At 38.4% G+C, this 25,887-nt stretch overlaps 1 protein-coding gene across 1 annotated transcript in view; it reads left to right on the forward strand.

The window, feature by feature from the left end:
* Positions 1-25,887, forward strand: part of MXRA7 (matrix remodeling associated 7) — a 56,373-nt gene that overhangs the window by 24,550 nt on the left and 5,936 nt on the right. Inside the window, exons 2-3 of the mRNA XM_070937525.1 lie at positions 1,648-1,708; positions 9,843-9,939. Coding sequence (XP_070793626.1) covers positions 1,648-1,708; positions 9,843-9,939 — 158 coding nt within the window. The remainder of the gene's footprint in view (positions 1-1,647; positions 1,709-9,842; positions 9,940-25,887) is intronic.

Consider the following 25,887-nt stretch of genomic DNA (forward strand, 5'->3'; position numbering starts at 1 on the left):
TAGGTTCACCATCACTGATCTAGGGGATGGAAGAGATGCTTCATAATAGAGTCCCAGGTCTTCACAGGATGATGGAAGTTGATTGATACATGAGGGGGCTATTGCTCCATTCCAGAATGTCAGAGAAGAATCTTTCCCTGCAGTTATTAAACCTTATTCATCTTCAGCATGGACTCTTCACTGCACCCAACCCTAATTATGGCCCTTCCCTTCATAACTATCTTGCCCCTGTGTAATGTGAAATAACCAGAATAACCAAAAACAAGAAAGGGAATTTTAAAAAATCATTGTAATTGTGAATTGCAGCCTAAGTACAAAATTGTAGAAAGCCTCAGTTTTCAGGCTGGTGAAAAGCTTTCATTCTTTTTGAAGTGATTCATCATGCCCATAGAATTTTAAAGTATTTTTTTTTTCAGGTTGCATAAATAAGCTTCTAGTGATGATAGTTTAGAGTCAAGCAAATCTAACCAATATAATAGTTTTAGTGGGCATTAAGTATTATTGAATGATCAGCTTGCTAGCTGGCTCCAGCTCTGAGAGGCTTGGACCCAAACAACTGGAGTGGGACAGGTTGGAGAAGGCTTAATCAGATTATCGCCTGCTTACCATTCTTCCATGGAATTCCAGAAATAACACACGGGCTGCCTGGGCTCTTTTTGTGCAAGAGCTGATCAGATTGTGACCAGCTTTCTTTAACAAAGTGGTCCATATCATGAGTTCTGGACCCCAGCCTGATTCTAATGCACTGCCTTTCCCATTAGTAGTATGTGAATACTTTGTCAGTATAGACCAGGGGTGGGAAACTATGGCCCCTTTGAAACTTGTGGACTTCAACTCCCAGAATTCCTGAGCCAGCATGGCTAGACTATTAGAATTTATGTCTCTTTTGAGACATGGCTGGCTCAAGACTTCTGGGAGTTGAAATCCAGAGGTCATAAAGAGGCCATAATTCCCCACCCCTGATAGGGAAATGCTTCTTGAGTTTATGCCCATAAGCACCTGAGTGTTCACAATGCTTCCGTGATACAGTGCTACTGTGATCAAAAAAAAAAAAAAAAAAAAAAAGATTGTTATTCTTGAGGAAAAAATGCAAGTCACCCTAAGTTCCTGAAACATGCGAGTACAATATATGTGTATGTTTGGAGTGGGAATATATATACATTTAAGTGGGAAAAGCTGCTCAAAACAACCCATAGTAGAAAAGGTGAAATTAAGAATCTAAGAGTAAAGGTGGATGTGTGTATTATATAATAACAGCAGATGGGAAGCAGAACAATTTGAGGAAAAAATAATGTATATGTCAGCCAACAAAGGTGTGAAAATAAGTGTGTACAGATACAGAGCTAAATGTTTACCCTTAGAATCCTCTTGTTTTGAAAAAATGATGATAGGTTCAAAAAAGACATAAATTCTAATAGATATTGCAGCTGCCCAGTTCCCTTGTCCACAAGAACATCTGGGGGAAAATATAGACAAATTCAGAGTTTCTTTAAGCAATAATTATTTATTACAGCATCCTTTCCTAAGTTCCAGTTAAAATTCTATCCGTAATTTCAGTTGATGTTCTACATGATTTGGATTGGTTTGCAGGGAGGTTTTGTTGCTAATAGCTAAGCAATAGTTTTATGTTTAATGTTTCTGTTTCAGGAGGAAGATCAAGAATCGGAAAATGGGAAACTAGTAATAAAGGAACCTGAGGCTGAAGATGGTAAGTTTTGGGTTTTGTAATATCTGGAATGTTATCAGACATGGGAGATCCCAATTAACACAAATAAAGTCACTTTAAGCCCTAATATTTAATATTATTAAATGAAAATTGAAAGAAAAAAAGAGTTATTTTTTGTCATTCATTCATCTATCCATTCATTTAGAAAATGCACGATAGGAAAAAAAAACCACTAGAAAAACAGTCTTAATACTTAGACCTGAATTGTGTAATATGAATTTAAGAGCAGATACATTCTCAATCTTAAGATCAATGCAACACTATAGACTTTTTTTCTGGAAGGAAGTGTTCTTCTTCCAGTCCTTGATCTGGTGGAAGAGTATGCTGGCATAAACTGCATAGTCCTTGATGCTGAGTCCAACTCTGCTTCAATGACAAGACCAGTGAGTGAGCTCCCCTTACACTTTTAACGTGGAACAAGTAAAGGAAAGGAATAGCTTCACTTATCCTTCAACTAATTGTTAGAGCTGAGATGGGAGAAGGCAAGTTTTGACAGAGGACTAAAGTAGTAAATTTGACCAACTGATGCCAATGGCTGTTAGAGCTAGGAGTTGTAGATTTGTCATCCCGTACACATGGAGGAAGGCTGCACTACCCAAACACACTTTCTCTGCAGAGTTCAGAAGGCTGCATCTGGAGGCTGCTAATTTTTATCATAATCCCCAGCCTTGGATGTAAGACTGAGAGATAGTGTTCAAGGCTATCTCTAGGGCTGACTCAAGATATTTTGCCAACTGAAATACATTGAGTTGTGTTTCCTACAAACAGCAAATAATTGTGGTTTGGTTTGGGCCAAAAAGCCCAGTTTAGGAAATTTGTACAAGGGCTTTCTGACCCAAACCATATGTTTGCTGACTCCAACAGGACACATCCAAACAATACAAACAATCCTGGTGACTTCATTAAAAGTATTGTGGTTAGCAATACAGTATAGAGAAACTTACCTTGAGGACTTAACTCTTTGCAGAACTATACATTCTGTTAATAAGCTTTATGCCATGAACCAAAAATCCTCAGTGCAAGCCAATCATTTGAAACAGATTTCTAAGTCCTAGCCGAAAAGATTGATAAATTATTATATTGTAAATTATTATATTGTAAATGGGGGGGGGGTGGTTCCCCCCAGAAAGGGGTGGAAGAATGCTGATAGGAACCGTGCTTCCTTGTCCCACTTTCCTGCAGTATTTTAAGGCTATAAACATATTGGCTCAGGCAGATTACAGTTCTAACACTTCTAAACAGTCTCATCCACATCCCATCATGTCTATTCTGTTTTATAAAGAAGGAGGAACACAGTCTATTCTGCAGTTCACATAGCAAGACCATCTTATACAGAAGAAAAAAATGCCATATTGCTCACTGACCATCTTCATATATCTTAATTCTTATTCTGATACACAGGAGCAAAGTAATTTCTTATTTCCAAGCCAGGAAAGTGTTCATATGTAACAAGGAAAAGAAAAAGAAAAAGAAAAAGTGCAAGATCATTTTTTCTAAATAAGATATAAGAAGCCATATGGCATTTGGAAGAAATCAGTTGCTTATCATGTGGCCCAGAATTGTTTCCATTGGCTAATTCCAGGGTTTTCAGCAAAGGCATTTCTATTGTCTGATATGAGATTCAGCCTTTCTAATAACTTGGCAAATATAACAGGATATTCAGCCATGCATGCAAAATATTTGCTCTACTACTGAGCCACATTCTTTTCCCAAGAAAAACCACACTTACTGAATTACACCTTCTCAACCTTTAATTTAGAAAAAAAAAGGACTCAGTAGTTCAGCAGATTCCTGGTAGATTCTAGAACTGGGGAGGCTGATTGATCTAGAGATCCCTGTTCTAAAGATGTGAGAATTTCAATTTCCCCAAATTTCCACTTCTGTGGAGTCCCTGGTATTCTTTTAGCCTGATTATTTGCTTGCAGATGTTTCATTACCTGACTAGGTAACAACATCAATGCAAGTGAGTGTGCTTTGATCCCTGTTTATATGCAGTAGCTTGCCCTGCCAGTGTTGCTGGGATATGATTTTGGCAGTTCGTTGAGCAGGGTATTGTTTCTACTTGATTGTTTGATGTTAATCCCTGTTTACAGGGAACTCCACAAAAAGGTAACAGACCACCTATACAACATCTTCAAACAAAATTGATAGTCATGCAACTTTCAAAAATGCCTGACCACTCAGCCCACTACAGTGCAATCAACGCAAGCTATGAAAAAGTTAACATAAAACAAAAACATCTCAGAAACAACCAGCAGACTGTTACAAACACATGGCATCATTACAGCACACAAACCAATTTAAAGTCCTCTAAAACATCTTAAGTAAACCAGAAGATCCAGTAGTCCAAGAAGAAAAAAAGAGAGTGATCTATAACATACAGGTAAAGACTGTAATAGCCTCTAAGTAAAACAGATAAGCAGGAGACTAGCAGAAGGCATCCATGGACATCAACTAAAATTCAGAAGACATGACGAAAAACTCTTTAATCTCACAACACTGGACAAACTCAACCATGCTTTCAATTGGGAAACTGACATCTTAGACCAAGCTAAATCCAGTACTGTTAGGGAATTCCTGGAAGCTTGCCATACAAACAAATCAGCCAACAATAGAAATATAGAGATAAACCACATTCACACAGCATTCAAAAGAATCCGTGAAAAAAGCTAAGCAGAAAACAAACACATTCTCTTTAGCAGTCAACACCAGATACTGTAAGCAGGGATTAACACCAGACAAACGATCAAACAATATTCTAATCAAGGAAAATTATCAAGAAGAAAACCACATCCCCACCTACACTGGCAAGGAAAGCTACTGTACATAAACAGGGAACAAACTCCACATCCACTCCCGTTGATGAAGTTACCTAGCTGGGTAAGGAAATGTCTGCAAGCAAACAATCAAGCTCAGAGAACCCCAAGGATTCCCAAGTTCAACCCTAACCTGCAAATATTTTCTTCTTTTATCACTTCTACATAGAGTTTAGAAGATGTGATTCCAAAGACTATATTTGGAACGGATTATTTGAGGTGCTATGAATTGCTAAATGAAAAAAGAAAGAACATCTAATTTCGATTATCAGAGCTCAGCATCAGATAATGTTTGCACACCAAGGGATAAATGAGGTGATACTGATGGTGTGAGCTAGCAGAGGGAACAGGTGTTCAGGGGCTTTGTTTTCTGGACATCATTGGACTCTACCCTTATAGCTGTATCAGCTGATGTATTCCTCAAGTGAGAATTACATAATTCAGATACATTCACAGGAGGACTGGTAGACAAGGAAAGTGAAGTCTTAGCTGTCACATGGATTTTAAAAGATGAGATAGCAAATGTTGCACTTCCTTAATCCATTTTATTATGTCTACTTCTGTAGGGGCCACAATTGTAAGCAACTGTTTTAAATGAATTTGTCCTTATTATTTCTGTCTTTAAAGTATGTGACCTGATTCCTTTGTTTTAATTTTTGTTAATTTTTAAAATGGGAATATTTTTATTTTGGTTGATTCTGAACATGACCTGGAATCCAGCTTCAACAAAAGAAAATTCACAAAAGTTTTTTTTTTTTTTAAAGAAAATGGCAGCTATAGCTACATGCCTAATTGTATTTAGGCTATAGAACAGTCTGTGTCACTGCTGCTGATTTAATTGGGCTTACTTCTGAGTAAATAGGCATAGTAGCATAAGGTACAGTGTGTAAGAAGTCTTTCAATTAAAGCTCTCTGTTGAAAATATGGCTGCAAGGAAATGATCTTTGAAAGAAATGATGTGTCTTCTTGCAGGCTTTTAATGAATGGAGAGTAGCTATGTCTTTAAAAATGTCTCTTTCCAGATGCTTTGTTTAAAGTAGGTCATTTCACTCCCATTACACATCTAACAAGTCCAGAATTTGAAAAGGGGTACTAAAATTTAGATGAAGGCAAGACTGAATGCATGAAGATATTTCCCTTTCCTTCGCCAGCTCCGAAGAGCACATCAACTAAAGTTAGCAAACTGTATGCCCTTGAAGGATAATTTCAGCTTTGCACAAAATAGTAGAAGCGGGGTTGTGATGTTAATAGAGAGGAGCTTTTATATTGTATTAAAAGAGAAAGAGAATCATGGAGTTAAATTAAGAACAGCCAATGCAAGAGGCCTATAACCTATTCAATATATTTAAAAGGGTCTGGAGCAATTTAAGTTGTTTCCATGTTGACTGATTTAACTACAAGTGGACTGCTTTTTAATTTGGGGTTAAAATTAGTTGCTGGGGTGACAGATGGAAAATAATCAGCACTTGATACAGCTATTGCCCTCATTCATCTAAATCCTAGAGACATGATTCTTCCCCAGCCCAAATCAGATACAGTTGAATTCTATCTAACATTTTAGTATCCATATCATTTGCATCAGCCTTCCTCAACTGGTTCTCTCAAGATGTATTAGCTCCTAGAATTTAAAATCAAAATGCCTCCATTTCTAGTAATTGTACTATGTATGGACTGCAAAGGTTTAGATAACCATACTATGACATCAAAGAAATAGATGGTAGAGGACAGAAGGGCCTGGGGGAATGTTGTTCATGGGGTCACGATGGGTCGGACATGACTTAATGACTAACAACAACTGTATCTGAAGCCATTGAGTGGTCATCTAGATTTTTGCAACCTAGTTATGATATGCCTATTTCACAACCCATAACATGTTCTCTTTTGCTTTTATCACATTGTATAAATCCAGTCATCGTATTTTGCATATTCTGGCTTAGCACATCGTAAGAACTCAATAGTGGCTTATTCAGATAACATATTACTCAGATAAGTATGCCATCTTCAGAGTTCATTCTGCCAGGAGATACAATTTAGATCTCAGAATATAATTTCCATTTTTAAGGCTTATATAAGCCTAGAACTTTCATTTCATGCGCAGTTAATGGGACTCCAAAGCTTCTTTTTCTCTTTTTACGAATCGTCTTTGAATTCCATCAAACATGATTTTCTCAAACCTCTTCAGATCTTTTGTTTCATATCTTTGTTTTACAATTCAGTCCTCGTTCATTTTGCAGGATCCAATCTGGGTCAGTTGGGTTGAACATTATCCTGGGACACATATATTCGCTCTTGTTCATTTTCTCTATGACTAAATCACCTCAGCCATCATCTTTCACAGTAGTGCTTCAGTTCTAAAGGCCACAAAAAAATTGCTGGTTGTCCTGTGCTATGTCCTAAACTCAAATTAACAATCACTTTGTTCACATAATATTTGTACGTACTCCCCCATTTGAATGGGCTATAATGCTGTAATAAAGTTTGTTTTTAAGGACAGGTGTACATTATGTTTCAGCTCTGTTCTAAGCTTGAATCAAATTGTTGCTGTCTCACTAGATGTGTTCTGACTAACCATTATTTTAAAAGTTATTTTAAGATTGGAACTCTTCCAGTGAAGTTGGAACAGCCTGTTTTGTACAGTGAAGCAGCTCAAACTCAGAACGTTTTACACGCCCCTATTTTTAAGACACCACAAACTTATTGTTGCTATTTCTGCAGCATTCTTAAACAAAGCTACCATTTAGAAATTCAAACAAAGTAGAACAGCGATATTAAAATAATGATTGTGGAAGCCATTTACAGATGATAAAAATCCAAGTCAGTTCAGTAATGAGGCCTGTGTGAATCAATGGGAATTACTCACATTGTATTATTTACAGCCTAACACTCTACTATAAAGAAGCATATTAAGGGACGTTCACTTGATGCCTAAAATGAGTCAAACTGTACAAAATCTTGCTTAGGAGAATCAGAAATTTTGTAAATAGTCAATAATAAAAAGTAAATCCCTAAGTATATTCTGAGAATCTGGGTTGAAATGGTATAGCCTTGCAGATGACTGGACTTGTTTATTAATTACAATATAGAACATAGAGTAATAGAGTTGGAAGGGACCTTGGAGGTCTTCTAGTCCAACCCTCTGCTTGAGCAGGAGACCCTATACCATTTCAGACAAATTATTGTCCAGTTTCTTTTTTAAAGCCTCCAGTGATGGAGCACCCACAACCTCTGAAAGCAAGTTGTTCAATTGCTTGATTGCTCTCACCATTAGGAAATTTCTCCATAGTTCTAGGTTGCTTCTCTTCTTGGGTAGTTTCTATCCATTGTTTCTCTTCTTTTTGGTGCTTTGGAAAATAGTTTGACCCCCCCCCCCTCATTTGTAGGAGCTCCACAAATACTGGAACACTGCTATCATGTCTCCTCTAGTCCTTCTTTTCATTAGACTTGACATACCCAACTCCTGTAACTGTTCTTTGTATGTTTTAGCCTCCAGCCTCCTAATCATTGTTATTGTTCTTCTCTGCACTCTTTCCAGAATCATAACAACTTTTTTTATATTATGGTGGCCAGAACTGGATTAAGTGCCATCAAATTGCTTTCAACTCTTAGCTACCACATAGACAGGTCTTCTCCAAAAAAAATGTCTATCCCATTCATCACTACATCCATCTGCTATAATTGAATCATCTTTTTCCTTTCTTTCCTTCTACCTTTCCCAGCATTAGAGCTTTTCTCCAGAGATTATAAACTTCTCAAGAGGCTATGCCTAATAGGATAACCATAATGTCCACTCTGTACATTTTGTATATATGCATATGGGACCCACAGTACAACAAAACATAGGAATGGAGTTTGTTCTTGTTCACACTTGATCAGCCATGCCCCTTCCATGTCTTTTCTCACCCATTTCCCTCCCAACAATTAATTTTTTGTGGCATTTGAACATGCCCAATGTTCAATGTTTTAAATATTTTTTTTAAATGGTATATTTCATTGGGCTTACCCCCAAGTCTGCTGATATTACCATCTGTGTAGAAGGTGCCATTTTGGCTGTGTAAACCTTGATGCTTATAACCTTAACATAAAATTGAATTTGGATGGTAAAAATTGGCTTTTTCCTTTTAGCTCCCAGGGTCGCTACAATTTCCAGATATTGTGGCAAGATAACCTTGCTAAGTGCTAAGCAAATACTGTACAAAGTGCTTCCTTCCCATCTGCGCCCTAGTGATCCCAAGGGCAAAAGTGCTTGGACCTTTAATGAAAATTACATGTCATTTCTGGCTAAAGTTTATTACAGATTAGGAGCAAAATCCTATTTGATGGCTCTGTATTCTTTCAAATGAGTTGCAAATTGCTGACAGTTATGTCATTGTGCTGCTAATGTTATGGCATATTTGTGTACTCAGATTAGCTCATTATTCAGACTCTAATGGTTAAAACATCACTGAACCTCTTCGACCATGGTATCAATACTGTAGTTGCAAATAGAAGTTTTAAGAACAACATTCTCCACCACCGTCTTTCCACTAAAAAAGACACAGCTACATCTCCTTGGTTTGGGGCTTTAAATCAAGGCCCAGAGGAGCAGCAAATAAATCTAATAAATAATAATAACTGAATCCAATCTTACTGTGAAGTGGTGATTTAGAATATGAAAAAGAGGTAAAACCTCTGGCTGGATATTGGTTTATTATAACATTTAAATGACAGCAGATTTGCAGTTCAGGGGGATCAGGAAGCATAATTTGTTACTATTACATGAAGAAAAGGGGCAAATCCCAATCTACAGCATAAAAATTCTGTTCTTATCAGATGATGGAAAAGAAAACGGATTATTTCCATCCATTTGTAGCCAGCTTGTAGCATTAACAGTGGTCCATTCTAACACAGAAATTGGATTCACACATTGTACTACATGCTATAGTTTATGTAATCATGATTTATACAATGATTCGGGACATACTCTGTTTTTAATAAAAAATAACTTCCATTATTGGAAGCCTTTCTACAACTCCAGTTCTTTCTCTTGTCCAACTAGCTAGATCCCCAAATCTGGTTCAGCATTGAACTGAATAGGTTAAAATTCCTCCTTATAAATCAAACACACCTAAATAACAAAGTTAGTTGGCAGGATCCAGCAATTCTTTTCAGTCACCAGATTCTGCCATATATATAAACATAACTGGGAAGAAGGAAAAGAACAAGGGGATTGACCAGAATGTGATTTTAAAAATAACGTTTCAGTATGTTAATAACTTCACCACACAAAAAGCCTTTTTTTTCTTTCTCTCATTGTCTTGTAGCAGATGAAAAGTTATCTTTTAAATATAGTCCTGGCAAACTGAGAGGAAACCAGTATAAAACAATGATGACCAAAGAAGAACTTGAAGAGGAACAAAGGTAAGTTGGATTTTCTTTAAATTCAACAGAATAACTAGAGATTCTGATCCCTCTCGTTTCCTCTAAGTTGCCGTGTCCCATCAAATATAGCTGGTCTTAGGTATATTTAGCTTTCCCAGTTGAACCAGTATAGTCGTCAAAGATTAATTCTTGGGTGATGACTCAGTCATGAAGAACCTTGCCCACTTCCTTGGAAATGGATCTGTTGGCTGCTTCTCATTTCACAGAGCATTTGTCAAAATAGCAAGATTTACAGTGGATGTTCTGGTGCCAAAACCACCAAGTAAACTCAGTTTAAACAAGACTCCACATAAATCTTGTGGTTCCATACCTTGGCCCTTATGATTACCAAGCACATTAAAGTGATGACAGAACAAGTCTTCATATCCCCCATAAAAAAATTCTTCCAATTCTAACATTTTACAAAAACTGTTTTTATTCACCATAAATACCAAAAAATATCAGGGTCAAATATTTCAGTTCAGCATTAAGAAAATTGTAGTGGTTTCCTGACCCCAGACATTTGGCTACTCAGAAATAATTTCAATAAATTACTTGGTATCTCAGAAATTGTTTAGGAATAGTATGGTAGAACAATTGCAGCACAGATACAGCTGGTAATAAGTATATACTGATAGAATGTGCTTAGAACATTGTTTTCCTGGTTTAAAAAAATAGATCATTCCCTTTTGCTAAAGATCTTGCAATTCTGGCTTATATTGTTACAATTTTTTTGCTAAAATTTGCTTACAAATTTTGCTCCATTATGTTTACTGTGAACCTAAGAAAAATGTGTTTCTAAATAGAGTTCCAAAGCTGAGCCATTAATGATCTGACTAGAAGTTGCAAATTTAATAAACTCCGTAAAGTCCGACCTTTACTTTAAAAATACATTCTTCACAACAATTCCATTGTTGCATTATTAGTATTTATTCAGCAATAAATTTTTTAAACTATTAGGATACACAAAAGTAAAAACATTGTTCTTTCATCTATCAGAGTTCAGCTGAAAATGCTACTAAATCTACAAAAATTGTATGTTTTTGAATAGAATATTCTGATAAGGGGGAAAAGCTGGAAGAACATATAAACTCATAATTATAATAGGTAATCAAACTTAATGTGACCGTCGCAAACAAAATTCCCATAGAACATTTAAGGACATACATTTTTAATCAGACCATTTGGTTGAGGCTTAGATGAGCCACTAAATTGAAGTTCATTTGGTTGCTTTCAGTACAAATAATTTGGTTTCTTTGTGTGGATTCTTTCTTTTGATCAGAAAGCTGCACATTTTTTGAGTAGCAGTGTGGAAGGGAAAGGAGCATGGTAAAAAAATTAGGTGCATGAAATGCAAAACTGAATTTGGTTTGGTTGAAAGTTAATTGAAATTAAATACAGTTTATTAAACAGAACCATTGTATGATTATTTCTATGTATTTAATTTTATATACTAAATTAAAAATTACCATATTTGTCAAATTTGGGGAGGAATTGGGGTCTTAGTATTATTTGGGGATGGATTATTTGTAAATCTGGGGCATGAGTTGTGCATACCTCTATTAGGAAGGATCAAATCCAATGAGTTTTTCTTTCTCCTGAACAGTTGTGTAGAATTTCAGGCAATGCAGCTTTTGTCAACCCTTCAGTATAGCAGCATGAGAAGTTGCCTATATCAATGTTCCTCCTGTTTAACTAGGAATGTCAAGTTGTCAATGCATGTATGCCTCCTGTTACCCAGTTCTTGATCTAAAATGTACACCAACAAACAAAATTAATTCTTAACTAGCAGTTAGTCATTTCTACTGTGGATTTTTTGGTGAGGCTAAGCAATTATGTAACCACGTAGAGAAGACAAGGGATTCTGTGAGTGACTTCAACAGGTTTTAAATGTGTATATAGGTGGCATAGTACCCTAGCAATTAAGATGTTGGGCTTGTTGATCAGAAGGTTGGCAGTTTGAAACCATCCAAGTAGTACATAATGAAGTGAGCTCCCGTTCTTGCTCCAGCTCCTGCCAACCTAGCAATTTGAAAGCATGAAAATGCTAGTAGATATATCCTACCACTTTGATGGAAAGGTAGCAGTGTTCCATGCACTTTGGCCTATAGCCATGCTGGCCACATGACTATGGAACCATCTTCGGATAATGCTGTCTCTCTCGGCTAGGAAATAGAGATGGGCACTGGTCCCCTAGAGTTGGGCACAACTAGGTAGTGAAAACTTCTTTCTTTAAATGTGTATATATTCAGTTTAAATATACAGAAGATCCTTTTATTGGTCCTAATTTGGAGAAGGGTATACTACTAAAACAAATGATATACCAACCATATATATCATTGGAAGAAAAACAGTCTTTCCTAAAGTATCGGGTATAATACATTTATCTGCTGAATTATATGTCAGGAAGAGATCTGGAGCCCCCTTGTCTGCTCCATTGAATGTCTTACAAATGGTCTCTTTGATTAAAGAGATACACATTCCCTGTTCTGTTGAAATGCCTTCAAATATTGTTAGTGCAATGTTTCTTTGGGAGAGAGTTTTACAATAATTTAACAATACAGCAAAGATACAAATCCACAAACTTGGATTATTTGCTGAGATTCATCTGTGTACAATCAAAGCTCATTTTGGTATACATTTTATTTAAGACTATTGTGTATCATCATCAATACTGTGAGCCATCTCAGACTATAAGTATTATTTATCTCCCATTCTTCCAAAATTATTAGCTAGTTTTTAACTGAGGCATCACTGGCAGGCAAAGGAGGCTCTAGATCAGGGGTCTCCAACCTTGGCAATTTTAAGATCTGTGGACTTCAACTCCCAGAATTCTTCAGCCAGCAAAGTTGGCTGAGGAATTCTGGGAATTGAAGTCCACAGATCTTAAAGTTGCCAAGGTTGGAGACCCCTGATCTAGATAATTATCCCATTATGTGTTCATTTTTGCTTTGTGAATGGCATGACTCATATTTATTTCCTCAATTTCCTCTGCCTATTGATGTATCCAGTTTGACTAGTTATGACTAGATACTGTCTTCCTGGGCCTTAGATTATTTATTTGATTCTATTGGGCACTATGAGAAAAGTGGCATCAATAGGCCTTTAGAGGCTATAGCTATAAACCCAGGTAATGCTGTGGCTCTATAACAGTCAGTCATGCACAGCATGCTTCCGTGTGCCAGAACTTGCCATACCAGTTGTGTACCATAGGCAGCTGACCAAATACTATTATTAATAGAATTACATACTTCATCTCATTATACAACCAGCAGATGAACTTTGAGCCCTTTGGAACTAAATGCAAAGCTGCATCAGTTCCAGACACTGTGTTAAGCAGGCCTGCTTTGACAATTGTACAGATCAGCCTTCTCTGATGTGGTGTCCTCCAAATATATTCCACCTGCCATCTTGGTTGGAAATGTTAAGGGTTTGCATCCCACACATCTGAAGAATTACACACTGAAGAAGTCAAATGTAAATGTTAATTTATCAGGCACATTCTCAGGAATCCTATCTCACTCGGGATAGGTTGCATTTGGAGCAGCTTTGTAGAATAAAATAAACAAATACAGAGGGACAAATGCAACCATAACAAAGCCTCTTGAAAAAAAACACCTTTGGGATAATAATGAAAAGGGATTCCCTGACCTTTGTTACACAGGTGTTTAAAGATAACCAAAACTGGACTTTTACCTGACACAAACCTGAGTAACTCCCTAGGACAGCTCTTTTCTAAGGAAAGAAAGGGTTTGTTAATAACCTTTTCCACCTGCACCATGATTGACTATCGGTTTCCTGTGTCCTGTATCTACTTTCCAAATTCACCTGCCCTACTTAATGCTTGCTGCCTTGGCCTGTGCAGAGCTGTTTGCAAACTCCCTCCCCCCCTCACCTCTTCTGCTAATGGGTGTCTGGCAGACTGTTGCATTTCTTCTAACGGTTTCTCTGTTTCTTGTCACAGTGACCTTGTCTGTCTGTCTGTGTTTGTTTCTCCCAGTTTTTTTTTTCTTTTGTTTTTCCCCCTTCCCTCGGAGCGCTGGTGGTGGCATCAGCATTTTTCCATTTCAGGCTATTCCAAACCCTCCTCCTTTGTTGTGGTTTCTTTGGGCAGGGTTGCCCTCAGGTAAGGAGCTACACTGAATCAGCTGAGGAAAGCCATGCCATCCGCCCTTTCGAGCCTTTGGTTCTTCATGCCATGTGCCTGCGTGTGCATCCTGACCCTTCCTGGCCTTCTTCTTCCCCCCCCCACCTCCTGTTGGCATTGCCTGGCATTGCTGCCATTTTGATGTGACCCAGGTTTGCTGCGTTTATTATATTGCAGGATTGAGCTGACCTCTGACCTCACATCCCTGTAGCAAGTACCTTAGGTCCTCGGCCACAAACATTCTAGCAAATCTTTTTGGTAAGGAGATGATACTTCTTAGAAGTAGTGGTTCCACCTATAACCTCTGCTAATGTGACTGAAAACTAAAGTTGACCATGTTTTTTCCCTACCCCTGCACCTCCTCCCCTTCTCCCTATTCATAACTAATAAATTAGTCTCCCTCTCTTCTGTGCCCCGTTTCATTTATCAGGAGCACCACAGTTCAGCCGAACAAAAGAGGTGCACTTTTGCCTAGTGGAACATATGCTGCTGGCCTTTCCCATCTATTACCTCACCCACAGTCTTTAGCTAAGAGGAGGAACGTGTCCCTCCAATTTGAAGTCCGAACTTTGGGCAACTTGGCCAATTCAATGAGTTCTGGGGGGCAGTTCTGTAACTTTTGGGCTGGAGGAACTGTCTGTCCAAATCAGTCATATATAGCAGTTTCTATGGAGGAGACTATGGCTGAGAGAGTAGCTCGCTTGAGAGTCAGTACATTGATATCAGCAGAAAGGTTTTGTTTTTCAATGTAAAACAACTGCTCTTAGCTACTGTGAGATATCGGTGGCACAATCAATCAAAGTGCATGCTTCAATCTCTTTTGTTTAAATCAGCATCAGTTGCGCACTACAGATGGTACTGTAGATCTTTGATATTTTGCCTTACAAGATAACAGTGTCTCCCATGTTTGCGCCGATATTTGTAAGCCTATTTGTAAGGGCTTTGCAGACGCCAGAGAATAATAGTCCTTAGTTTGTTGTATAGGCATCAGAATAAATTGTCCTGCTTCCTCAACATGCTGCCCTTACCCACTTACAGAAAAAGCTCTTCGCTTGAGTTGCAGGTCTTCCAGAAAAAAGTGAGGATATTGCTCTTTCTTTTTGCTGCTCTCCGAGCTTGCTTGTATTCCTTTAAAAATCAGGCAACGTGAAGAGGGAGAAAAACAACAGGGAAGGAGAGCAGTCAGTCAAAGAGGCTCCAAGGATTAGTCATAGCTCCTTACTGAGGCACCAGCTTCAGGCTATTCAGTCAAGTCTATAAATAATATTTAGATTGTAGGCACGAGCTGCAGTGTTTCATTAAATGGCAGGCATTTAATGCATTGCAATTCAAGTCAGTTTCAGGCCTATAAATGTACATCCAGTTAATTCCAATAGGACCTGCATTATGTATTTACTTATAAAACAATTTTAATGCAAGTTTTGAAGCTTGAACAATCATATCTTCATATCTACAATTTGAATCATTTAATCACTATGTTGTGTTTTTCATTTTTCCTTGAAAGTTGACACTACGAAGGCCTCATAGTGGCATGCTCTCAGAAGATGAAGATAAGATGTTTTCTCAGTTGAAATTGCCAACAAAATCCCTTTTGCTAAATTGCATTATTTGGGCATATCTCCTTCAGTTTTTAGTATCTAGTCTTTTCTGGAGGAATCTTGAGACGTAATTTTGGAGTGGTGTGTTGTATTCTTCATAACAGTTCTTAAACCTTTATTTCCTAGCATTTTTGGTGAATTGTTGAAGATTAAATTGGTATTAAATTGGAATTATGAGCCATGGTGGTGCAGTGTTTAGAATTCAGTACTGCAGGCTAATTCAACTCACCGACAGGAGTTCAATCCTCACTGGCTCAAGGTTGACTCAGCCTTCCATCCTTCCAAGGTCGGTAAAATGAGGACCCAGATTGTTGGGGGCAATATGCCGACTCTGTAAACCTCTTAGGGAGGCTTTAAGCACTATGAAACAGTATATAACTTACATGCTATTGCTATTAATACAAGGTGTTTAGTATTATTTAAGCAAGTGGGGAGACAGATCTTCTCAACCGGAGTTCCTTCCTGAAGTTCAGAACATAATAATAAATTTGTACATATTTATTCTACGGGATAGGGAACCTGTAGTTCTCTAAGTGCTTTTTTTTTTTTACCATTTTCATGAGACCTACCCAGGGCAAATGGGAGAAGGGAACATATTGGGAGTTTTAATTCAACAACATTTATAGAACTGAAGGTTCCCTACCTTGTAAATGCTCTGTCTGTTGCCAAAATAATGATAACATAGCAGATTTAGAAAGGGAAACCAGTTTTTTTTGCAAACCGAATGTGTATTTCTGGTCATTTGCTGTAAAACTTCTTTTATTACATTTCTTTCAGTGGGGTAGGTGAGAGAAATTGAGAATCTGAGGTTCGTTTTGAAGGTTAAGACAAAAAAGGCAATAGATCTGTGCTAAGCACAGAAAATTGCTTCTCCCAGTTACAGCAAAAAAAAAAAAACCCCTCCAAGTTTGGGAAAAATTAGAAATTAATAGAAAAGAAAGTGAGCAATGGTTGCTAATTATGATGTTTGCATATTATCTCCAAGAGAGAGATTAATACCTCTGAAGATTGGATGCTGAGAATTAACAGTGGGAGAGGCTAATACCCTCAAATCCTGCTTAGGTGCTTCTTGGAAATATAATTACCAGTACATATGTAGGTCTCTTTCCCCTCTATAATGCATGAAGGAACTTTCTTTGTCATCATGCTTTCCTACTTCCATTCTACCAGAGATGGAGAATATGGAATGAAGATTGTTATAGCAGTATCACATGTTCTGATAGCTACTTGGGGGAGAGAAGATATACAAATACTTGCTTACCAGTAGGCATTCATTTATCAGATGAGGAATAGAGTGAGATAAAGTAAGATAGAGATGCCCTTCCACTTGTCCTGGCCTTTCATCTAAACTTCAGCGATGAGAAAAGCTTGCAGCAAATTGGATACCACAATCCGAAACTCAATTCACCTAAATGAAAGAAAGACATCTGACATTAAAAAGCTATTAAAAAGCCACGATCCCTTGCTGAAATCCAAGAAGGTACAGCAAGAGGGGGCAGAGTTTTCCATTTGAGGTCTGCTTTTTATTTTCTTTTTTAAAAAAAGCAAAAAACAAGACAGATTGTCTTCTTATAATAACAAATCAATCTATAAGCTATACTTAAATTTGGACTGGACAATTCGTAACAGCTCCTGTATATATAAGCCAAAGGAGCAGAAGGTTAATCAAGGCATCCAAACATTTTTCCAGTTTCCCTTTTCCCAAACACCAGCCTTCATAAGGGTGGGGATCTCTTGAAACAGTTACCCCTTGGCACCTGCCAACCCTGCTCTTCAGTGCATGCTCTTCTGCTAATTTCCCCATAATTTTTGCTTGCTGAAACCCTGTGTGTTTATGTGTTGCCTTGGGATGGTGAATACCTTCACCTCTTCTTGTCATTTGCCTCCCCTCCACTTTCCTCCTCCTCTTCCTCCTCTCACTCCTTTACCAGCAGCTTTGCTTTCCTGTCCAGCATGGTGCTTCTTTGGGATGAGAGAGGCTGGTAAGTTTCTGCTCCTTTTTTTTTTTTTTTTTCATTTCATCTTCTGCAGCACGATAGGAGGTTGGGCAAGAAGGATGGACAAACACTTAGAGGGAGTTAGTGCCCTCAATAAAAGTGCCATGTGTTTCTTTCCTCAGCCTGGGGCTTCTGGACATCTTGAACTACAGTTACTATTAATTCCCAGTCAAACCAGACGGGGGACAACAGGCATTATTGTCAAATTTCAGTTATAGCCCTTGTCCTCTGCAGGGTATATGGGTAGGGGATGTTACTCTTCAAATTAAGTTTAAATGCTGTTCAATCTGTTAACCCAGGAAAGCTTTTCAGACCAGACTAGTTTTTAATAGGTTAGCTTTTTCATCTGGGTGTCTTCTAGCCATAGTGAAATCCTATGCATTGCCCAATATTGCCTTATTTCCCTGAAAATAAGACCTCTCCGGATAATAAGCCCAATCGGGCTTTTGAGCGCATGCGTTAAAATAAGCCCTCCCCGAAAATATTTAAGCACATGTGCAGCCGATCCCCACCATTTCCTTGGGTTAGGGTTAGGGAGACAGAGGTGGAAATCAGGTAAGATGCCAAGAGCCCCGTCTTGCTCCACGTGCCCCAAAATAATAAGACCTCCCCCCAAAATAAGGCCAAGTGCTTATTTCAGAGTTCAAAAAAATATAAGACAGGGTCTTATTTTGGGGGAAACACGGTAGGTTCACGAAGGCTTCAGTTAACCTATTTCATCTGGATTGTGATTTTGAGTAACTTTAGCAATGACCTGATCCAACTAGTAGAAAGACCTGGATATCGCTCAGATATTATTTGTGAAAATAACCACATTTAGTAAATTTTATTTACTAAAGAAATGGGGATACTAAAAGTAGATCAGTTATAATCTCCCAAACATCAGCAGTCTGGCTCGCCCAATATTTTCTGGCAGAAAGACCTATTTCTGCTAGCAGTTATCTGGTTTGGCGCACCAGCAGCACCTTGTGAAAAATGCAGCAGCAATGTATGGAAAGAACTGGCAAATCAAAAATATCCTTTGGACTACGAAATAGCTGACTACTCTATACTTTTCAAATCTCTATTATTTTCAAAAGCAGTAATATGTTTTCTTAAAAACAATAGAGTCCGATTTTGTATTTTGACAAATAAAAATTTGATGGGTTTTTTTTAAGTCTGTACCCAATTATCTTTTGTGACACATTTCCTAAATGTGCCTGGCATAGAACTGATCTTTGTTGTTGTTAGTTGCGAAGTCGTGTCCGACCCATCACGATTCCATGGACAACGTTCCTCCAGGCCTTCCTGTCCTCTGTCATCCTCTGGAGAGAACTGATCTTGGATTATTATTATTATTATTTTCATTTATATTAAGAAATAAATCACACTGGAGAAAATTCCAGCCTTTTGGGGTTGACTAGATCAGGAAACAGATTCCACAAGAAAATTAGAAGTCAGCTTTATGAACTACATTAACAGAATCTTGCAAATCTGATTGTGTTTTTCCTCTCCTCCCACATAGTGAGTCAAGGAGAAGCCAGCCTGAATGTCTTCTAAATATTACATTTTTTGCCATATTTTAAGGATTGCTTCTGTCTTTTTTTTCTGGGTGCGAGAGATGGCTGCTGAATATTCCCCTCAAGACCATCTCCATAAGTCTCTACAGGAAATTTAATCAATGAACTGAATTCTTTTTTTCTTTACACCTGCAGAGAGAGAAGGTGGGGGTGGAGGGACGACAAGGAAAGCTACTTTGACCCCTTGATTGTTTTCCATTTCTTCTCAGCTTCTAGTTCTCATTAATTAGATTATCTGCAGTCTCCACAGTATATTCTTCTATACTTCATATAATAGAATTCTTTATGGGCCAAATATTATTGGACGCACAAGGAATTTGTCTCCTTATTCATATTTCTGAACCCTGTCATAGTCAGACATTTTCTGCCTCAAACCTATTAGATGTTGTGGGTACAGTTCTTCTTCAACAAGCGATAAAAGGCGAGTCAAAACCTGGAAACTACCAGGAGATTTGAAAATTAGCATCTGCCATGGGACTGTATGAATGAAAGTTTTATCATCTTGCTTCATTCACGGAATTTTGAAGGAAGTTGGATGAATTTGCTTTCCAGATGTAACCTTCAAAACTCTCGGTTTGAAAGTCAGCTCTCAGCTTTGACCTGTATTTTACAAGTATGTCGTCATAAAAGAGATGAGAATTAGATAATAATCCATCAGATTAAACAGTTCTATAGCAAAGAATTACTCCAGGCAATTTTAGGATTTCTCAGGTAAAATATAAAGCCATTGATTTAAATAATAATTGTTAGTATATTAACAAAAATAAACATTTTGGAGTGATGGTAGATGGGGTTTAATCCAGCAGGTTCTGACAGGTTCTGGGGAACCGGTAGCGGAAATTTTGAGCAGTTCGGAGAACCGGCAAATACTACCTCCGGCTGGCCCCGGAGGTGGGAATGGAGATTTTGCAGTATCCTTCCCCTGTCACGCCCACCAAGCCACACCACACCCACCAAGCCACACCCACAGAACCGGTAGTAAAAAAAATTGCATTTCACCACTGGTTTAAACTACAAGCTATACGTGATCCCCTAACTATAGTTTTTGCAGCCCTGAAGGTTTTCAGATCATTGAGGTAATTCAGCAGCAAATTAACAGCAAACACAGGAGGGAAATTGGTAAATTAAATCTGAAATAAGCTTTACATGTCCAAGGAAAATATTCCTCCTCTCCCAACTCAAAATCATTAAGAGAATTCTGCTGCCTTTACTATTGTTGCAACAATAAAAGTATTTTTATTTTATTAAAAAAAAATAAAATTTAAAAAAAGGCCTGAAGCTTCCAAAAAATTATGTAGTTTTGTGCTAAAGTATCAGGATATCAACCTGGCATACCAATGTCTTGTAATGTTGTTGAATTAACATATGAAAGCAAGTGAGCTCTTTCTGCCTGCATTTTCAACTGATGCTCCTAAGAAATACTTCAGCTAAACTAGAGTTAGAAAAGCCTTAACCCAGCTATTAACGTTGTGATGTCAACTGCTGTATAATTGCATAGCTCAAGAAAATGACTTCCAAATGTTACTCAATCTGTTTGTCCCAAAGTTACTTTACAAAATGGGCCATGTAGAATATAATTGTAAAAAAAAATGCACTATATATCACTTAAAAAATAAAGCATAAGCATAGGCATATCAGTACAGTACAATATAGAATAGCTTGTTGACCACTTTTTTACAGAGCTAATCTCTGATTTCCTGCAGCTGGAACCCTGGGATGGCCCATCTTTTAATAACTTAATATTGTCTATTAAAATAAAACTTAGCAACTAGCCATAGTCTATTGAAATATCCCAAAAGTGCTTTTTCCAAAAGGCAACTAGACTTTCTTGGGGTTTTTTTCCCTTTGAAAACCTTTTGCTTCTCACCCAAGAAGCTTCTTCAGTTCTAACTGTTGAAATAGCGCTTCTTGAGAAGGAAAGGAAAAGACCAAGGAGATCAGAGGTGGCTTGTCATCCATGTAGACCAGTCTTTTCCCTGGGTCTGTGAGCTTTTTTTCTGTATTTTAAGAGTTTATACTGTCATGTCCACATGTTTCCCACCTCAAAATATTAAGGAACTACAGATTTTCAGCAACTATAGACAGACAAAATTTGTGGGGAGGTGGAGGGGGGGGCGAAGAGAGATTTGAAGGCTTCATCTGGAGCTTCAGATGATCCATTTTAGGTTTTAATCTCACAGAGGATCTGCATAACTATAGATGGTCATTAGTTCATAAATATTGCTTTAACTGTTCTCAACTTAAAAGGGAAAAAAGTTTGTGCAGCAGTAAGACTTTTTCAGCTTAAAAAGTACATCATTTATGTTTTATACAAACTCTTTGCCTGATACTTAAGAAGTGGATGTTATGTACAACCAGTAGCCTTTTCAGTAGCAGTCTATGATGAATGGTTTACAAGTATCCACATTATCACAACAATGATCCTCACCAAGTCTGTGCTTTCTTAATATTTATGAACCTAGTATTTGACTTGCAAAAATACACAATTGAAAATGAAAGTAGCATTCATAGAATGGTTACATTTTTGGACATTTGAAAATTGGCATCTGCCATGGGATTGTATGAACGAAAGTTTTATCATCTTGCTTCATTCACGGGAATTTTGAAAGAAGTTGGATGAATTTCCAGTACAAAAAGGAGCTTGTTGATAACTATGCAGTATGACAGTCCCCTTCATTGCAAGTTCCAATTCTGGGCTTAAATCTGGCTTCTGACAAATAGAGCAGCTCATATTGAATCCCCACATCTGAACCAATAGGGCTTGTTCATGAATCTGAGCAATAAATCATGGGATGGCTAAAGAAGGTAGTACTTAATACAGACACAGTTCTGTATTTCTCCTTTCCCCAAATGTCTAGTTGTCAGTTTTCACTTTATAGGGCTAGAGTTCCTGATGGAAAATTAGATGTGCTGTAGATACTCGTGTTCTTGGGCATAGGCTATCCTGCTGCAAATGATGAATGTTATTTGTGTATGCCCAAAAGGTCTAGAAACTTTCCTTAAGACTCCTTCCCTGCACTGAGTTATTCTCTTATTAAAAAAATAAAAGCATTACTAATATATAACTGACCCAAGGTGACACAATTAAAATGTATTCTCTTTATTTTCTTCTTGTTTCTCTTTGCAGAACTGAAGACTATATGAAGTTATCCCTAGACTCTTCCTAAGACTTACCTTTTGGCATTTTTAAAGGCTTGAGGAAAAAAAAAAAGGGCAAAACCCCAAACACAACCGAAAAATATCCCTCAAAATATAAGACTTTTTGTTTGGCTGAAGCTGAGTTCCTCAGAATCAATCCTTATAATATCAAGATTGGAACAAGTTGGGGTGTCTGGTCTGGAGAATTATATGGCTAGAGAAAATAACAGGCTACATTAGGAGGGTTCTGTTCTTGGATGTAAGATAAGATCTCTGGGGGAATAAAGCAAACACACTTTGTAGTGGTCAGTACTCTATTATCTGCAGCCTCTCCCCAAACAGAACGAAAAGAAAAAATTAACTAGATAACCTGGACAAAAGTGATCAATTATTATACAATGGACCTGCTTCCTGTCTAGATGGTAGAACAAGCTAGAGTTGACCCCTTTTCACCACTCTGTCCTGGACCAAAAAAACCTTCTAGATAAATTTGAAGACAGAGCTGTAATATATAAAAGCTTCTGAAGGTTCCTTCCACTCACAGATGGAAAGTTGGTTGCGTGATACTCTGACCTCCTAGAAATGAGACAGTATTTCATCTTGGATAGAAGGATGTCCTAAGAAACTAGAACGATTTACCCTAAACACATGTATTTAGAAGTTTGTCCCACTGAATTTAATGGGATGTACTCCTAAATAAGAGTATAGGGTTGCAGTCTTAGTATAACAATTTGTGACTAATTTTAATTGCAAGGATTAAAAATGCTTCATTAGCTTAAGGTTTTGTTTACTTGACACTTCAAGCCTGTTCCCAAGAATGGAATCTGAAAATGTGAGCTATGAAATGTAAAATGGCCCTTTGGTTACCAATTTTCCTAAATAAGTTTAAAGATATAACCATTTTTATGTTGTGTCACTATTCTGTTAACACATCAATTTTGATATTTTACTGATAATCACGTCCTGTTTGATAGATTGGATTTTTTTTTAAATGTTGCTCTCCTATATTTTGAGGGAAAGCTTCATAATCCATTCCCTGTTACTTTTTGAAACAAAACCTTAATTATTTGGAAATACTTGAAATTATTTAGTCAATCATTCTTTGGGACACATAGGTTTAAGAACTGTTTTCCTCTAGACTAATTCCCTGTCCCCCAGGCTTATTTAAGAAACAGCAGGAAGCTTTGACCATAATTAATTTTTAAAAAATAAGCTTCCATTCCTATACCTATTTTCTCTAATATAGTACAGTTTGCAACCAAATCCCATTCATATAAGGACACTCTGCTTTGAGATATTTGTTAGCAACCACTTTGCCTCCAATTCACATTGATAGACTCAGTGTTCAAAACACCATTAACTATGCAAATAATGCCTTATATACAATATAATCTTTCAGTATGCAGCAATACATATATAAGGAAAATGACTAGTGGCAATGAGAAAAGCTATCTCTTCAATAATGAAAAACATTGCTGTCTGAGTGGGCTTTTTGTTTTTTGTTTTTCTAAATATGGAGGTAGATCTTGTACAAAAAACTATAATTTCTAGCAGTTTCAAAATGTATATTGCCATTTTTCAGTCCAATAAACATTTAAATAGTTTTCATGACTGGTCATTGTGTTTCTAAATATGCATAGTCAGAGGTGTGCTTCAGCTGGTTCAGACCAGTTTGGGTGAACCGGTTTTTAGGATTTTGCGCAGTTCGGAGAACCGGCAAATCACAACATTAGGTGGCCCTGCCGCTCTCCGCCCCTCCCAGTCACTCCTTATCTCGCCTTGGCTGGTGCCTAGAGTCATGTCCCCAGTCCAGTTCCTTCACTCACTTGCCCAGCCCACGCAGTTCCTGCAGCTCAGCTGATCTCTGTACCTTGCCCACTTGCCTGCCTCGGCCTACTATGCTGGCCACGCGGCCCAGCTGATCTCCGCATCTCACGCTGCTCACCGTGGCTGCCTGCGCTCGGTGTGGACACAGTAGGCCCGGCTGCCTTATGGGTCTGGCTCTCGCCATCTTTCCGCCCACATGCCACCTGCTTGCCCTCCGCCTCGGCTCGGGGGGATGTGCTAGTTCCTGCCTCTTGCCTTCTGTGGGGCCTCCACCCGCATGCCGGCCACCCACTCAGCCGCTTCTGGGAGACCACCGTGCTGGGGCTGAGACCACTGCTCCACTGCAGTGCGCATATGCACATTTGCCTGCTTAGCACGGAGCCGCCAGGCGCTGCCCTCATTGGAATCTGAAGGGCAGAGGTGCGTGGAAACTCTGGAGCTTGCCTTCAGGATGGATCAGTTCATTGAAGTCAGGCTTTGCTCCCCAGGAAGGGCCCTACGGCTGCACTTTTTAAAAAGGACTTTTAATGAAACCTCCAATGCTGCAGCCAATCCTGAGCCAAAAAAAACCAGCTCTCCCCTCCCCACCTGGCACGTCTGCTTCATCTCGCTAAATCGGGCTTAGAGCCTGGGGGAGGATGAGAAATTTAAAGGGCGGGAGTGGGGAAGGACGGAAAGGCATCAGAGTTCATGAAGTAAAACTCAAGTTTCTTAGCTTGGACCGGCAAAAGATGGCAGGTGGGCAGCGGCAAGGAATACAAAGGACAACTGGAGAGATGGAGCAGCGCTCGGCCATCCAGGCTTCAAAGAAAAGTTCGCTTCAGGGCAAGGGGCGCAACCAACGCCACTTTCTAACTCTTCCTGCTAAGCTCCAGATCTTACAAAACAAGCCGCAGTGTTCAGTCTGTGCGCCCATCTCTTGCCTGTCTAAAGGGACACCTCCCCTCTTGCTCCAGCATGTTTCCACCATGGTGGAAACCACTGTGGTCCCACCCTTTCAAGAAATGTTTCTCAAAAGTCACCCCAAAGGGGTGATCAAAGTAGGCTCCTTATCCTACATTCTCATTAGGGGTAGTCCTCGATTTATGGCCACAACTGGGCCAAAATTTCCATTGCTAAGCAAGATTTAAGTGAGTTTTGCTCTGTTTTGTGATTTTCCTTGCCACCGTTAAGTGATGTTCAGTAGTAGTAAATAAATAAGAGATTGTATCTTGTTGAGACCTTTGAGGTGAGCAGCTGGGAGGTGGGGCCAGGCGTGGTGAGTGACACCGAGTTGGCCACACCCACCCATTCACATGACCACCCAGCCACGCCTACCCAGCAGAGAATCGGTTGTTAAATTAGTTGAATTCCACCACTGTGCATAGTATACACACAGCTCTTGCTTCCAATAAATTCAGATTTGAATTGGAACTGGGAAAGGTATGATTGATTGCCCTTAGAAAACAAAACCATAGTTTAAATTACTGTAAGAAAGAATGTCATTCACAGTCCCCAGATTTGAATATTACTGAAAATCTATAATGAGATCCCAATCATGCATAGCGTGCAAAGAAACCTGTAACTATTTCTGAGCTAGAAATATTCTACAAGGAAGAGTGAAAAAACATTTCAAAAGCAAGACTAGAAAGACCCTTAGGTGGTAACAAGAAACAGTTGGAAGTGGTTATTTCGTCCAAAGG

This window comes from Pituophis catenifer, unplaced genomic scaffold (genome assembly GCF_029215685.1).
Source record: "Pituophis catenifer annectens isolate HBS135680 unplaced genomic scaffold, rPitCat1.0.hap2 SCAF_2, whole genome shotgun sequence".
NCBI classification, from domain to species: domain Eukaryota; kingdom Metazoa; phylum Chordata; class Lepidosauria; order Squamata; family Colubridae; genus Pituophis; species Pituophis catenifer.